The sequence below is a fragment of the Adiantum capillus-veneris genome, chromosome 14 (genome assembly GCF_014529385.1).
Source record: "Adiantum capillus-veneris isolate H3 chromosome 14, ASM1452938v2, whole genome shotgun sequence".
Taxonomy (NCBI): domain Eukaryota; kingdom Viridiplantae; phylum Streptophyta; class Polypodiopsida; order Polypodiales; family Pteridaceae; genus Adiantum; species Adiantum capillus-veneris.
The window spans coordinates 11187796-11205206 of record NC_140944.1 but is presented as its reverse complement, the minus strand read 5'-3'; the positions used below and the strand labels follow the sequence as shown (position 1 = coordinate 11205206).

Genomic DNA, 17411 nt, shown 5'->3' with positions numbered 1-17411 from the left:
TGCTCTACTTTACCTGCCACATTGGCCTCCGATGTTGGCTTGTTGTTTTGAGACTCAATCTCCTTCTTCTTCTTGGACTAGCAATCCTTCTTGACGTGGCCCTTCTTGCCACAGTTCCAACATTCAAGAACTGACTTTGTGTGTGACTTGCTCCGTCTTGAGCGATCACGACCCTTTTGGTTTTTGAACCTCTCCTTAGGCCTTCCTCTTGTTTCCACTGACAATGCAGCACTTGATGATTCTCCTGTGCTTCTCCTTCGTATTTCCTCGCTTAGGAGAACACCCACAACATCATCAAACTTAAGAGTATTTGTACTAGAAATAGAATTACTTACAACCATCACAAGGCTGTCCCAACTATCCGATAGAGATAATAGTATAAGGAGAGCTCGCACTTCGTCATCGAAATTGATTTTCACTGATCAAAGTTGACTTATGTTTGTGTTAAAGTCATTTAGGTGTTCTGCAACTGAACCATTCTTTGCCATCTTTAGATTGAACAAGCGCTTCATAAGAAATACCTTATTGGATGCCGATGGTTTCTCGTAGAAGTCGTCAAGTGACTTCATCAAGTCCTTCGTGGTCTTCATCTCCGAAACGTTGAAGGCCACCATTGACGCCAAGCTTAACCAGATTGTTCCCAGTGCCTTTCGATCAAGGACAATCCATGCTTCATCTGCCATCATTGCGGGCTTCTTTGCAAGACCGCCTAGTGGCAAATAGAGGTCCTTCTGGTAGAGATAGTCTTCAATCTGCATCTTCCAATGTTGGTAGTTTTTTCCGTTGAGCTTCTCAATCTTGAGCTTCCCTTTCTCCGCCATAACTCCCATTCAATTCAAGGAATCCTTTCCTTGAGATAATTTAGCTACAAGTAAACCTTGCTCTGATACTAGTTGTTAGGAAATAAGACGTAGCTAAATAGATATTTGAGTAGATTACTTAATGGAGAGAGATAGATTTCACACACAAGAGATTATATAGTAGAGAGAGAGAGAGAGAGAGTACACACGATATACGTGGTTCACCCAATATGGGCTACGTCCACGGGAAAGCAGTCACTCAATGGCTTTAGTACTTCAAAACAAGAAGTAGTTTACAAAGGGATTATACCCTTAATAGAGCTCCTGCCTTGCTTCACTCTCACCACCTCACACTCACCTTGTTGTATCAACTTCACACTATGAAATGTGTGTAGAAATGGCCTCCTTTTATAGGCCAAAAGGGATGCCCTCTCTCATGAGAGGCAGCCATGTGTAGCCGCCCTTGTGTAGATAAGTCCAAATCGGACCCTCCAATCCGCCCATGTGTGGCCGTCCTTGAGAAGACAAGTCCGCTTTTGAGTTCGGCCACCGGCCATTGACTTCCGACCACCGGCCACTGACCAACTGACCGATCGTTTTCCGACCACTTTCCGGCCGCCGTCCGACCATAATATTCTGGAGAAAAGGAATATTCCGGCGAAGGAAAACGACCCCTAAAGTTGCCCCTGAATTTTGGCCGTGAAAATTTTGGTTTCTGGCGAGTGATTTTCCTTCACGCACGATGGCTTCTCCTCATAATGGGGGCCTTACAAATGTGCGTTTTTACCACAGAAAATTACAAGGGATAAATCAGGCTCCATACTTAACACAGATAAGGGTGGGAAAAGGAAAGTTCAAGGCCAGTTTCTTAGTACTGGATGTGCAAGGCGCATATGGGATGCTACTGGGACACCCATGGTTGCGAACGGCACAAGCTGTTCATAATTATGTCAATCAAACTCTGACAATACAGGGTTCGAGTAGAAGAATTCAGGTCCAGAAAAACAATACGAGAAGATGGAGAAAGGCACTGCGACCAGAAGAGCTTTGCCAGAAGTATGGGGTAAAAAAGATTGAGAGGATGCTGGCGGCAATGAATATTTTTTCATTGGCCGAGATAGATCTCAATGCAGTATTATTTGGCAAGGATCATGCTGAAAAGCAAAGGAAGCAATTTCTAGATCAGTTCATTGAACTAAATTCTGGAGAATGACCAGTTCAGCTAATTGGACGGCCAGAGAAACCAGTTGATTCCAAAGAATAGTTCTCAGACTCCAGTACACCAGCGGCGACCACTGAAGAAGTACACTATGAAGAAGTTCCTAAAGCTGAGAATGACAGTTTAGAACTACAAGGCCCATCCTAGAATTATGCTGAGGAGTCAACCAAAAAGAAGGGAGGTGGGCCTAACTAGTTGCTTCCAGATGGTCAGGAAATTGAAGAATAGAATCTGGGTTCTGAGGAAAGTCCTTGATTGATCAAGGTAAACAAGCATTTGAACCCAGGAATGAAAGAAAAAACCCGACACATGTTCCAGAAGTACAAAGATGTATTCGCATGGGAACATACCGATCTAAAAGGTGTAGAGCCAGAGGTCTGTCAACATAGAATACCTATGAAGCCAGATGCCAAACCAATGTATTTGCAACGGTACAGAATGAATCCAAACTACACTAAGAAGGTCAAAGAAGAAATCGACAACCTTCTAAAGGCTGGATTCATCATAGAGGTAGCCAGTAGTAGTGACTGGTTATTTCCTGTTGTGGTAGTACCCAAGAAGAATGGAAAGCTCAGAGTTTGTGTGGATTATCAAAAGTTGAATGCTCAAACCATTAAAGATCCTTTTCCATTATCTTTTACATGCATGCTTCTTGATGAGATTGTAGGCCATGAGATGTATAGCTTCATGTATGGCTATCATGGTTATAATATGCTAAAGATTGCTCCTGAAGCTAGGAGTAAAACCACTTTTATTACTGAATGGGGTGCATTCATGTATCTGGTCATGCCATTCGGTCTTTGCAATGCTCCAACAACGTTCCAACGGTGTATGATGGAGATATTTAGTGAATTCCTGCACCGATTTCTTGCTATATTTATGGATGATTTCACTGTTTTCTCAACATAGGAGGAGCATTTATTATTCTTGGAAATGGTCTTCCAAAGATGTAAGGAAAAGAGGACCTGTTTGAACCCATTCAAATCTATTTTTCTGGTCTGGAAGGGACAACTACTGGGACATATAGTGTCAAGGAATGGTATAGAGATGGCCAATGATAAGATCCAGAGTGTCCAGCAGGCCAAGGCACCCGCAGAGCATCAGAGTTAAGTTCATTCTTGGGATATATCAATTTTTATAGAAGATTTATTCATATGTTTGCTTCCAAGGCATTACCCTTGTATGAGCTCACAAAGAAAACCAGCAAGTTCATCTGAACCGTTGAATGTGAGGAGAGTTTTCAATGCCTAAAGAATTCCATTATCAGCAAACCAGTACTCCGACAACCTGACTAGGATGTTATTTTCCATGTACATTGTGATGCTTCGGGACTGGAAATGGAAGCAATACTGGCTCAACCAGAAGGGAGGACTGATTATCCAGTGTATTTTGCTAGTCGGAGATTCAGTCAGGCTGGACAAGGATATACGACTACGGAGAGAGAAGCCTTAGGAATGGTTTTCAGTGCCACTAAGTTTTGACATTATTTGATGGGCAATCTATCTCATTTTTATGTGGATTGTCAGGCATTATTATTTCTTAAATAAAAAAGTGTTATTCAAGGGAGATTGATTACATGGATGATGTTCCTTGATGGAGTTTGAATTCTGCATATTTCATAAGTCCGATAAATCCCATTGTGGTGCTGATTTCTTGTCCAGAAGTATTAATGGCTACTCAGAAGTATCCTTGAGAGATGAGCCAGTGGACACAGAGCTGTTTCAAGTGACAGTTGAGGAAAACATAGATCCAGAATGGTATGATGTATATTAGGTCCTTTCCAAAGGAGGATTCCTAGAAAACTGGACTCAGAATAAGAAGAAGGATCTGATTATTAAGAGTCTGAAGTTCACCATCATAGGAGGATTGCTCTATAGACTGGGAGTAGATGGGGTTCTTCGAAGGTGTGTGTCAATGGCAGGAAGAATGCAAGTTATTTTTGAAGCACACGATAGGAATTCTGGAAGACATTTCTCCACTGATATGACTTACAAGAAAACTTTGCAGGCTAAATTGTGGTGGAAAACTTTGATATGATGTTAGAAGTTTTTGCAAAACATGTAGTATATGTCAAAAGATGGGTAGACCAACAGCAGCAGATATGACTCACTTACTCCAGTTCAACCACTGGAGTATTTATGAAATGGGGTCTAGACTTCATGGGTCCATTCAAGAAAATTACTCCAAGGAAGAACCAGTATATATTGATGGCCACTTGTTATGTCACCAAATGGGTAGAGGCCAAGGCTCTTCCACATAACATCAAGAAGTCCACTGCTGTATTCTTATTTGAAACTATTATCTTCCATTATGGATGCCCTGTGGAGATTGTGTGTGATCAAGGGACACATTTTATTTATGATACTATGGATATTTTGATAGAAATGCTCTCAGTGAAACACAAGAAGTCAACACCATATTATCCCAATGTAATGGGCAAGTTGAAAGCAATAACAAAACCATCAAGAACATTCTCACCAAGTTTGTGCAGAAGGAGTTACACCAGTGGGATCTTAAGCTCCAAACTACTCTATGGGCCTACAGGACAGCTTATAAAGTCACCATTGGACTGACACCGTTCAGAATGGTATATATATGGTACTGAAGTTGTAGTGCCTGTGGAATTCGTGATTCCCAGTCTAAGGATGGTGGTTGAGTATGGATTGGATTTCAATCACAATCTTAAACACAGACTGGAGGAATTAGCACAGCTGGATGAGTTAAGACAACGTGCTATGTTGGAACAGGAGATTGTTCAGCAAAGAAGGAAGCACTGGCATGATAGATGAAAGAATCAAAGTTAGGGAATTCCAGAAGGGCGACTTGGTTTTGCTCTATCAATCCAAACTGGGCCCTAAGAAACCAAATTTTAAAGATAGCTTGGGTTGGTCCGTATGAAGTCGAATGGGTGTTTTCCAATGGCACTGTAAGGTTGAAGGATTTATCTGTATTATTGATGCCAGGTGTTTATATGGGACCAAGATCAAGCTATATTATTCTAATCAGAAGACTTCCAGAGAAGAAGATACTCGCATTCTGGGTACTGGTGGCCAGGAATTTTCAGAACCAACTATTCTAAACCTCTTCCATGTATAACCAGTACCAAAACCAGTGACAGTGCCAGAAAAGTCTCAGCATGACAAAACAGTGCCAGTGTGGCAGAGTCAGTAAAGTGTCAGAGTCAGTATCAGTTTTTATGGGGAAAAGGGCCAGTGGGACTGCATGTGATAATTATTAAAGGGAACATGGGAAGTATTAGCCAATGCATGTATGCCACATAGCCGATGGTGCACAAAACTCTAGGAACGGTAAGTAGTGGAGCTTTTATGGCACGAACTAGTGGGCATTCTTCCTCATAAATCTCGTATGCGACACCTACCTGCTATTACACATTCGCCATTGCCAAGCTCTGAGGAGTCTTCACTACAACCACAAACCTCCTCGTCAGAAGAATATGTTGATCACTGCCTGTCCCTACCGGACACACCTGGCTACGGCTTTGACTATCCAAGTAAGTCTTCTTCCTCTACAGACTTACCATCCTCACAGTGTATGGGTAGAAGGAAAATATCGGAGAAGATGCAGGATACCATAGATGAAACTTCGGCAATCATCACCTCTCGTAAAGCTCTCTACCACTTATCCCATATAGCAAGATACAAAGGTATGTGTTCATTGAGCAAGCCGAAGCGTTGTTGCAGCTATGGGACTTGCATGTGGTGGTACAAGCTACAAGGATAGATTTTGACACGGCCATAATCAAGCAGGTTCTTGATTCTTTCAATGCGGAGGATGGCAGTGCTGTTGTCAACGATGTAAAATTCATAGCAACTCCTGACGATATTGCTAATTCTTTTGAAATGCCCAATGAGCCAAAGCCGACCACAACGTCTGCAGATACAAGTTCGGCTCTGAAAGAGGATCAAGCAGCCAAGAAGAAATGCAAGGCTAGTGCACAAGGGGTTCCAGTATAGCAGGACTAAACATCCCATCTTACATGTTTGTTGCTGAGGCTGTTAGCCTGAAAAATAATCCCACGTATGTGTTAGAAAAGTTGTTTGCTATGTTGCTTGCAAAATGATTAAATGCTACAGCTAAAATAAATTTATGTCAGATCTTATCTCACAATGTGCTTCAGCAGACTGCCAAGCTAAAATCTCAGAGTGTATTCAAAGCTTGGTATGTCTGGAAATTTCTATATCGGGGAGCTGCTCTAGAAGCTAATGACCAGGTATGGATGGCTTGGAGTCTGAAGCCCATTCCAGAGACTAACAATGTAGAGTTGTCTTCAGACGAAGAAGATCCACGTAATCAATTAGCCTTAACTGGACAAAAGAGGAAGTCCACACAGGGGGAAGCCAGTGTTTCAAAGAAACCGAGGATTACGTAAGCACTACTTTTATAAAGCAACTGGAGAATCAAGTAAAGTCTTTCCCTACTAGGAAACCTTCAGCAGGCCAGACTTTAGCCACACCTAAAGAACAAACTCCAGCACAGACCAATGCTGGGAAGGGCCAGCAAGAAGAGCAAACTCTAGCACAAACCAGTGCTGAGAAGGGCCAGCAAGAAGAGCAGACAGCAGCACAAGAAAGGGCCAAAAAGAAACGTCAAGTGCTAAACAGGCAATGGTCAAAGACAAGGGAAAGGGATCAGTACCTGAGAGTCCAGCCAACAGAATCCCTTTCAGTGAATTGGCTTTAGCCATAGCCAAGAAGGATAGACTGCAGTAGTTACATCATAACCCTCTCAAAGGCCAACTAATTTTTGGAAAAATTGATTTGGCACACTTACCATACATGGCTCCCATTATGAGTTATGAGCTAGTCCAATCTGACCTGATAACAATAGATAATGGATGTTGTATGCTTATCCAATAATCAGGGAACACCATTGTCAACGCCTTAGGACAGATGATGGATGCATCAGCTCCCAATGAGAAGATGATTAAGCTAAAAGAAGAACTGGAAAGCAGTCAGCAGCAGGTTTAGAAACTTCAGAAGGATGGTCTGCACAAAGACTCATGCATACTATTGCTGAAAATCAGTCAATAGTAAGGACAATTAATGAGCTGCAGAAAAAGTTGTTTGAAGATAGAAATTGAAAATCGGCAATTAAAGGAAGACAAGGCAGCAATCAGCCTTGAGAGATGCTGATAGATTTCAGACTATGCTATGAATGAAGCAGACAGACTTCAAAGAACTAATGATAGCCCACACTGCAATAAAGGCTTCTCTTACACAGAGATATGTTTATAATAATCTTGCTGATATTCTGAGTCCGGAAGGCAACATCACTCTGAATATGGACAATCTGAAGGCACTTATGGAGACCATGCAGAGTGATCTGCAAGGCAAGCTCTTATATGGCTAAATTTGAACGTACAAAATCCACTTTGGAGTGATACTTAATGCATCATCCTCATGTTTCGAAGGATACGCTCAAAGTTTGTTGAGACGTCAAGCTCAACATGTGCCACTCTTGAATGACTATCATAGATAGTCGCCATCACTGACGTACCTTGTGGACATGCATTATCTTCGCCAATGATACTATAGCTAGACTACACGGACTTGGTCTACATACCAGAGTGATGGCACACTTATCTAACTAGCTCACTCACTAGCAACTCACAATAGACCAATGTACTAGTTTCCTCTTAAGTTGTATTGACTTTTTGATGCATTAGAGACTTCTTATCTTGAATTTGTGAAGAAGAAGAAGGTTCAACCTCCATCTTTGTGTATGTGTCTATGCTTGCAAGAGCTCAACTCGGTCTCTTTTTATATCTTAACATGGTATTAGAGCTTGGTTGTCTCAAAGGAGATTAGAAAAGCGAGCAAGAGCAACAGAAGAAGCGGTTGAGGGTAAGGATCTCCCCATTCTTCTCCCTCGTGGTATTGGAAACCTATTTCAAGCCCACTGGTTGGTGAGTTGCAAAATTGAGTCTTCTCTATTATTATATGATCATTGGTTTTTGAGATGCATAAAGAAGAACATTCTTTTAAAGGTGGTTGCCAGTCAATGTTTAAGCTTGCATCAGTCAAAGCTAAGGCTAAACACATCTTTTGAATGTGCTTTCAACAATCACTGAGATGCATTTTCAATGTCTCATTCAAGCACATATGAAATTGGTGCCGGAAAGATTGTGGATGCAATGCTATCCATGGGAACTCATGCAGCTCTACTGTTTCCATGCCTGTGGCTGCCCAATCTGGCAAGATTCAGGAAGAAATTGTTTTGCTAGCAGAATCATCAGTCTAATATTATTGCTAGAGTTGTTGTGCTAAATCATTACTTTGTTGTCTACGTTGGTCTTTTTCATGTCCTGTTGGTCTCCATCTTAGTACCAGCTTAACAAGGTTTTCTCTCTTACAAGAAGGTTCCTCTGGGGGGGCTCAAAGGAGATAGGTAGAATTTCAAAAGTCTCATGGCAGGTCTGCAGCAGTACTAAAAAGAACAAAGAGGATAGGGGATCCTTAACCTACAACACCTTTGTAATAAACTTTCTAGTAAATGGACAATGAGGGCATCATCTTCTACTGATTTCTGGCCATTCTGCTCAATTTTGCCTGTAGAGGCTCTGACCTTGTATGCAGGTTCTATAAAGCATGGAACATTCAAAAGAAAAGATGGGCTCCTCCCAGAATTTGAGCGATTCAATGCTCCATTTGGTTTGGAGTAACTGAAGGTTGGGAGATTTCCAAGAGGGCAAATAAGTGCTTCAAAGCCTGTATTAGAAGCTAGAAGGATGTGTATAAGGAAGTTAAATCACTGCTGAAGAACTCATCCTCAGATTTCACATCACCCAGGGTTGTGCAGATTTAATCATGACAAGATCCCTTATTTTTCAAGATTGGATGTAGAGGTGTGCCAATGGTCATACAATCTCTCTCTCCTAGATTTGTTCTCACATTTATCTCTTTAAAGCTTCTGAATGTATTATGAAGCCAAGTCCTGTTAAAAAGCTTAATCTCAAATGGGGATCCTCCTGTACTACCAAGCAGTGGAGTTACAGGCTCAAATGCATTTGGGCTTACCCACTTAACATAGAGCATAGTTGTCTATGTGGCTTATCCTACATCAAGGGGTCTAGACTAGTGCAAAAGTAAAGAAGTTGGGGATTGCTACTGGCTTTTGTCCAAGATGCACGTGCCATGAAGAATCTCTAACTCACCTTTTTGTGCAATGTGAATCCAATAAATTGTTCAAAGCAGAGCTTCAAAAAGTTTCTTGTGTTGATCGATCAAAGCTTAACTAGAGATCCCTATTGCTGAGGGAATGTAGTTTTGGTGATGTACCCCTCTGGACTTGCCTCATAGGTGTTTACTTGTGGCACATTTGGGTGGAAAGGAATAATGACTTTTGTGAGAGATCTTTGTCCCTTGTTGCTTTACCATTGTCCATCGGATTGATTGGAGCCATGGAGGAGATTTATGGCTGCATTTCTGAAGTTGCAATTGGAAGTAAAGGAACTTCAAATAACTCCTAGATGGCAAAGATGGAGAGCTATCATTCGCTCATTTTATGAATACACTAGAATGTATCTGATCCTACGTAGAGCCACATGCCTTTGAGATGCACGCATAGGTGATTGCGATTGGAGAACATAGAGCTTTCTAGGCTTGCCCCTCTCTGGAAAATCTTGCAATCAGTGCATCCCAAGACTTCACACTCTAGGCAGGAAGCTCCTCGAGCACTTATGTAGACCCACATGCCTTCAAGATGTAAGCATAGCCTTCAAGACAAAAGTATAGGTGACTGAATTTGGAGAGATACTTGCTTTGCATCCGCCAAAATCAGCCTAGAGCTTTTTGGCCCTACCCCTGTGAGCCACATGCCTTCAAGATGAAAGACTAGGTGACTGAATTTGGATAGATACACTTGCTTTGCATCTGTTGAAAACAATATAGAGCTTTCTGGCCCTGCTCTTGTTGTGCACATCCCACAATCAATGCATTCCAAGAGGCGACGTTCCGAATAGGAAGCTCCTCAAGCACTTTTTATGCTTTCTCAAGTGCACCACGTTTGGCATACATATCAACCAAGACATTGCTAATCATGACATCTTTTTTCAACAACCTCTTAGTAACAATGTAATTGTAAACTTTTGTGCCTATATCAACATCTTGAATATAGCCACATGCATTCAAGATGCATGCGTAGGTGATTGCATTTGGACAGAGGCCCTCACTTTGCATCTGTTGAAAACAAACTAGAGCTTTCGGTCCCTGCCCCTATGGGAAAAATCTTGCAACCAGTGCATTCCAAGAGTCCACACTTTGGACTGCCCCTTCAAGATGTTTACAAGATTGGTGGTATTGGAACTGTACCTATTGGTCGGGCTGAGACTGGTGTCATCAAGCTTGGAATGGTTGTTACCTTTGCTCCAGCTGGCCTCACCACTGAAGTGAAGTCTGTAGAAATGCATCATAAGGCCCTTCATGAAGTTAGTATAAATGCATCATAAAGCCCTTCTTGAGGCTCTTCCTGGTGATAATGTTGGTTTTAATGTCCAGAATGTTGCAGTCAAGGATCTCAAACGTGGCTATGTGGCTTTTGACTCCAAGAATGACTGTGCCAACGAAGCTACCAATTTTACCTCCCAAGTTATTATTATGAACAACCTTGGACAAATTGGCAATGGCTACACCCCTATTCTTGATTGCCATACATCTCACATTGATGTGAACGTTGCTGAGATAATTACTAGAGATTGATAGGCTCTCAAGAAAGGAGCTTGAGAAGGAGCCCAAGTTTTTGAAGAACGGTGATGCTGGTTTTGTGAAGATGATTCCTACAAAGACAATGACCGTGGAGATGTTTTCTAAGTACCCTTTCTCCCAGATCGTCTCATTTGCCTATTGAACAGAGAGCTTCTCACACCCTCGCAGCAGAAGCATCCTTCTTCTCAACAGCCTTGATAGCTCCAACGAAAACAATCTACCACATATCATGTACATCAAAGCATCCGAGAGGAGGAACGTTCACTGCTTGCGATTAAAAAAGCGACGATGGAGCCGTCTGAAAACCTATGCCACGTGGAGAAAGGGGCTGCCAGCTTTTTGAATCTGTCTATCTGCTAACAAAGTAAAGAAGATTTTGAGGATATCAATATCAACGATGAAAGATGGAATGCCCTTTTTTGGTCCTCCTTTTGCCCAATCATCACTTGTCGAGTAGTCTTGTCTCGATACCCAAGGCTGCTTCTTTAGGGAAGATTCGCTCGGGTGGGGTTAAACCCCTGCCAACCTTACCTCAACAAATGATGCTTGTGGAGTGTAACTTTGCCAAAATGGGTAGAGTTACGAAACCTACTCTCCACCCCCGCTCGCCTTCCAAGCAAACCCTACATGTCATGCAACATGGAGACAAAGTATTAGCCTCAGCTTAACGTTGCCATGTTGTGTGCAAAATTTATCTTATTTGTTTCGTAATCTCCATGGCTTGCGGTTGTGCTTCTATCATGGTACTTTTTTCATCTTTATTGGTAAGTTTTTCCATTAAGCTAGTCACATCCTGCTGAAGTTTCTTGAACTCTTGAAGTTGATATGTCTTTGATGGGCTTTTCTTAACCAATGGTGGTGGTATAGCTAGTGTAGCAGATGCTAAGGTGGTTGCAAAACCTTTTTTGGTTCCACTTGTGTTAGGTCTTACCATGTTGTTGTTGGGGATGAAGTTCCTAATTCTCCTCTTCGTCCCCACCAAGGGACGTGGGGGGGGGGGGGGGTGTGTGTCATAGCAAGCCCCTCATAAAAATTGATATGAATCCCCATATGGAATTTCCATAATCAACATCTCGTTGATGACATGTATATTTACGTTTCACTCCTCTTGTAAATTTTGTGGTATCTTCAACTCTTTTGCAGAGAGAGAGAGAGAGAGAGAGAGAGAGAGAGAGAGAGAGAGAGAGAGAGAGAGAGAGAGAGATGATGCAGTCCTTTACTCGTGATGCAAGAGGTCTCCTCTTGACTATGAAGGTTGATGTGCAGCTTTACTTTGACTGAGTTCAGACCAGTGAGGTGGAACTCAAGGCAGCTTTAGGTTTGCTGCCGCCTAGTCTGAACGACACTGGAGGAGGAAGAGTGGAACAGAGGGAGAGCTTGAGAGAGGTGTGCAGGTGTTCCGAGGGGGGGGGGGGTCAGAAGAAGTGTGGCGGGTCCGACGGAAGAGAAACCATAGCTGCGACCAACCAGTGCGAGCCACAAAATTTTGACGCCCCTGCGTGAAGAGGTTTGCCGCCTTGTCTGAACCCAGTCATTGTTGAGGCTCGAATCAAGTGATTTCAGGTTGCTAGGTTGTACAGGTGGGTGCTCAAGGATTGACAATTGTTGATACCTCGTGCCCTTTCGTGCTGAAGACCTCCAAACCCAGGGTGACCCCTTGTAGAAACTAGAGTAGGGTGAACCACACGAGAAGGGCCAAGGATTTAGAGCAAGCGGTAACGCACACCTTGTAGAAACTAAAGCAGGGTGAAACACAGTGCTCACAATAAGGGCCAAGGGTTTAGAGCAAGCAGTAACGTACACCATGCGTAATGGGTCTAACCTGTGAGTGTCTCGTTGTTGGTGTGCGCACTTGTGAGTGTCTACATAGTTCATAACTTGATGGAGGTGTGTCCTCTTGTGTAGTCTCTCTGTCTCTCTCTCTCTCTCTCTCTCTCTCTACACATCCACGCACTACACTGTGCAGGACGCACACAAGTTCTTCATGGGACACACACACACTCGCTCTCCACTCTCTACCTGGTCAGCGGGCGCGGTTTCATGGCTCTAGACAGAAGAAACGCGCACATGCACCGTTCGCTCCTCAGGTGGTTCGCTAGTGAAAGGCTTCTTGTCGACTCCAAGCTTGCACACATGTGAAGCGTTCGTTGAAGGAACGCCCGGCTTTTTCTTGCTAATGAAGACTCTGCAGGCAGACTAACGGCTCAGCTTGCTTTATGCCACAACCTGTCAGCTTTTGCAGGACTGCGGACTGCTCAGCCTTCTTCCCGCCATACGAACGTTGCTGAACGTGCTGAAGGGGGTGGCCTCCATTATGTTGACGACGTTCAGCACCCGTTGCTTGCAGGACAGGGGCGTGGCGGGACCTGCTGATGTGGAGGGCGCTTTTCTACCGGACGCATGGCAGAACGGTGCCATGTGCGCACCATAAGAGACGAGCCTTCTGTCTATCTGGATCAACGTCGCAAGTCTCCCGGCTCTCCGCACACGCTTTCTATATTTCTTTCTGGGTTTCGCTGCATTGCGAGTTGGGCCCTCTCCCCTGGAGTCTCTCTCTCTCTCTGTGGCAATCATGAAGAGAGTGGTAGCAAACAAAGAAAAGAGACCTGGACCTCCATATAATTCTCTGCTAGGTATCTTCTTCTTCATTCTCTTACGCTCGGATCTTCTGCAGTACCTCCCCCACTGCCATCCACAGCTATCAGCATACCGTTCTCAACGATTTCTTCCATCTCGACCTGCTGTCATGTTTCTCTTCATTCCCACAGTTGGAACACTCGTTTCTCAGTTTGCCCCCTGTATGCGAAGTGTTTCGAAGTATTGAAATGACAGTTGCTTCTGTTTAGAAGTATTGAAATGCCAGTTGCTTCTGTACTATAGTCTGTGTTGCTCAAATCCTTTCGTCTAAAACATTCCATATACAAAGTTACAAACATGTCTGCATGTCTGTTTTTTCTTTCGCGTTTAGTGCCTGGCCGAGTGGGCGTCTGCTTGTACCTTGAACTTTCACTATTTCTGTTTTGTCCTTTTGCGTTTAGTGCCTGGCCGAGTGGGCGTTCTTGATGGATATCCCAATCTCTTTGATGTTATAGCGCATGGTACACTTTTAGCACCGCAGCAGTTCTTATCATCGTGTCTTGTGTGTGCAGTTTTGCTAGGTGTAGATGTCATAACGGCTTGTTCCTCTAACGACTAGAGCAACTCTGACGTGTATTTGTATCAGTAGGTATGCATTCCATGGCATGCAACATGGATATGCTGGATGCGCAAAATATACTGGTTTGCACGTAGTGTCGACAGTTGATGGTGTATGACCAGATGTTGCCAGCAATCTAGTGTCAAAGGCCGCTCCGGGAAGACCAACAAGATGCCAGCAAGTGTCAGTTTGGGTGACATGAGCACTCGACTGAAGTCACTATTGATTCCTCAGAAGGGTTTACAGGCTTACCTAGAAGTGACTTGCAGGATTCACCTTACGTTCTACAACGGGATGCTGAATGCATCTCACTGACCTTTACACCTTCTGGTTTAGCCGTTTCTTCTCATGGTTTTGTGATTTCACTCACTGGCAGTAATGTGTGATTGCCTGAGTTTCTTTATGCTGTCATGGAGAACTCTTTGGCAGCGGATTTATGCTCGTTGGTGCAGTTTGACATTTCGCATCGTCCCTGCAGAGCATGTACAACTCCTCAATGCTGCTAGTTCAGGGAGTCTGCGCTCACGGAGTAACCAGCATCTCATGAAGGTCAGAGGATTTACAAGGTCATATAGCGATGAATTGTGTATAACAACAGTGGGCAACGGGCTGTGTATCACGCACCAACAATCTGAAAGCAAGGATTTTGTTGAGAAGCAACCAAAGAAAGAGGCCAGTACATCGTTCTCCGACACACTAAGCAGCCACCTGCCAAGTGGGACAAAAAGCGTTGCATCTTTGTTCATAAAGCATGGGCAAAAGGGTGTTAACCAAGATGCTATGCTCTTTATAGAGGTATGAGATTTTATCCCAAGGGTGCATCATGACATATTGGATGAGAGTGGTTCATGTAGGTCCCCGATGTTTTGGAATTATGTGTATTGTCAAATTTGAAATTGGTAATATACATTTGATTTGTGAGAAATCATGAAGCGATTTTCAGGTGGAAGAGATTTATAGGACTTGTTCTTGCTATTATAGCTTGTATCTGAGCTCAATTTATGAGATTCGAGCTTAGCAATCACTAGTATTTGCAATCTCTCATTGTCTTAGAACTAATGAATACATATGGTGGTAGTTTGTCTTAAGCATTGTTTGGAATGTAAGGCTTTCATGGCGTATTTACACTCGGAAACAAATGAGATAACTACTTAGTAGTGAAGGATGCTTGATATGATGTTTTATGACTGATGGCGTTTGTGGGGGGCGTTGCCATATTTAGTTGATTACTGTGCATGATGGGTCCATGAGTCTTTAACATTTGCACTTTCCTTATAGGTGAATTTGGGCTATTTACAAGGGCACTATTTCACTGAGGGTTTCTGAAGAAAATTTCTCTGTTGTGGAAACTGTAGGATTTTGCCGCACGAGCTGGCACAATCTTTTGTGGCGTGTTTGATGGGCATGGTCCGCTTGGGCATCTTGTTGCAAGGACTGTCATAGATGTGCTGCCAATGAAGCTGGCAGCATGCTGGCAGTCCATTTTTGAAATGTCAAAAAGGCCACTCTCTTCATTGGTAGGTGTTGATGTTACTATAAAGCATTTTATTACAGATACAGACACCATTCAGGCTTGGAAAAACTCTCTTGTGGAAGCTTATAAGCTTATGGAGTGGGAGCTCATAATGAATAATCGGTTGGATTGTGTTTCCAGTGGAACTACAGCCGTGACTCTTGTAAAGCAGGTTGGGACTTGTGTTCACGTTGCTTTGAGAAAAGCTTGTTCGTTTGACATGGCTTCGGAATATTAAGGAGAACCATCTGATGGCTTTATAAGATTTTGAACTATCTGGTCACTTTTAAGACATTTAGCCTCTCTAACTGGATGTTGGATCTTAGTCTCTTCAGAAGAACAGGGGATGTAAAGTGTGTGAGAGTGGGGTTTTTGAGGTGCAATCTGATCCTATTTGGAGTTGTGCAAGACGCAAGTGCATACATTCTCCAAGTTGGAAGCTTTCTTTGACCTCCAAGACCTTTGTATATGCCATATCATTTTAAGGGACAACCGAGAGGCAAAGGAGGCTCTCCAATTGGCAATCTCCTTTGAGTATGAAAAGCATGAATAGACTCCTAAAGATATGAAGAACAAGTTTGAAATCTCAAATGTGCCCATTGTGTGTGGTACTTCTTTGATTTTTGGCCTCACAAACTTTGAAAGTTGACTCTTATTCCTAATAGTTTAAGAAGGTCTTCCCTTCTACTTATCCTTATATTTGAAACACAACATCACATTAAAGCAAATATTTTAAGCTTTACCAAAGGATGAGGTTCGATGCCAATCATTGTTGCCAAGATGATGTCATAGATCTTTCTTTGATATGTGTGATAGTAGTTGCTATGAGCTCCTCTTCAACAATAGGAGTGTGCGAATGTTTGAAGTAAAGAGATCTATCGAGCAAGTTTTTTCGCTTGTCCCTCTACTCTTTGCAATCGTCTCTCATCCACTAGTGACATTGTTCAAGGACAACATTGCGAAAGGGGAGATTCAAGGACTCTCACTACCAAGGGGCAAACAACTATGGGTAAAACTATTTGCCAAAAATTCTTTGCTCTTTATAGAATCCAACTTCTAGATGCTAAGAAGAACACTTGAAAATGTTTGCAATGTGTTTTGGGTGCTTGAAGTGCAACATTGGAAAATCAAGATTGATTTCGCTCACTAAAAATGATTCGTTTGACCTCACTAAGTGGTCCAAGGAGATTGTTTCAAAAGGAAAAGCATTCGGACACCTTGATGCACCACAATGCATCATCATATCAAGCAAACTAAGATTTGAGGGGGTCTTGAATAAAATTAAAACTAAGATGAAAAGGTGGGAGTACACACTTCTCCCCTTCCATAGCACAATGATTGTGACTAACTCATTTATGATTCCCTACATTTTCTTTGTCTCGCCTGTTTTAAAAATGACCAAATGCAATTGGAAAGAATTTTTGAAACCCATAAAATAGTTCCTATGGAAGAATAGCACAAAAGATGCGACTCCATGGTAGTGGGGGAAATGGGAATGGGTGCGAGAACCAAGGATCACGGTGACATCAATATCATAAACCTAGAAATTCAGAAAGAAGCCATGTGTACAAAAGTAGTGGTCTCCTTAGCGAATCAAAGGTAGTATAGTCATGTCTTGGGATATGATTGACAAAATGGAGCTCTACTCTCAAGGAGGCGCTTGAAAGGAGACTAAGATGCAAGACAAACTACTTGAACATCTTTGAAAGGAATTTCCTAGATAGGCTAATAACAAAGGGATCTCCAAGGTGGCTCATCGTTGGGATGATGTCAATTGTTGCTAGAAGGATGTAGTTCAATTAGCGGTGCAACATGGATTGAATCTAAATGAAAAGAGAATCTTAGAAGCTCTATCCAATTGCCCTATTCCCACCACTTTGTCTGATTGAAAAGTTTGGCATTATCTAAAGACAAAATTTTTGCACTTCCCAAAACATTGAAAACATATGGTAGGCTGATA

The 17411-nt window shown here is 42.7% G+C and overlaps 1 protein-coding gene and 1 pseudogene across 7 annotated transcripts; both read left to right on the top strand.

The window, feature by feature from the left end:
• The first annotated feature begins 10255 nt into the window (after positions 1 to 10255).
• Positions 10256 to 10884, top strand: LOC147441895 (elongation factor 1-alpha pseudogene; annotated as a pseudogene).
• Positions 10885 to 12638: 1754 nt separating this feature from the next.
• On the top strand, positions 12639 to 16042 carry LOC147441894 (putative protein phosphatase 2C 74). Of its 7 annotated transcripts, none has more exons than XM_086528299.1 (3): positions 12639 to 13375; positions 14417 to 14733; positions 15294 to 16042. In XM_086528299.1, the coding sequence occupies exons 1-3, from the start codon at positions 13315 to 13317 to the stop codon at positions 15687 to 15689; spliced, it is 774 nt and encodes a 257-aa protein (XP_086384425.1). In that variant the 5' UTR covers positions 12639 to 13314; the 3' UTR covers positions 15690 to 16042. The 7 variants fall into 7 exon arrangements, with proteins under 7 accessions (XP_086384425.1, XP_086384422.1, XP_086384420.1 ...); XM_086528296.1 differs by having other exon boundaries at positions 12661 to 13375; positions 13966 to 14733; XM_086528294.1 differs by having other exon boundaries at positions 12661 to 13375; positions 13892 to 14733.
• Positions 16043 to 17411: the final 1369 nt, after the last annotated feature.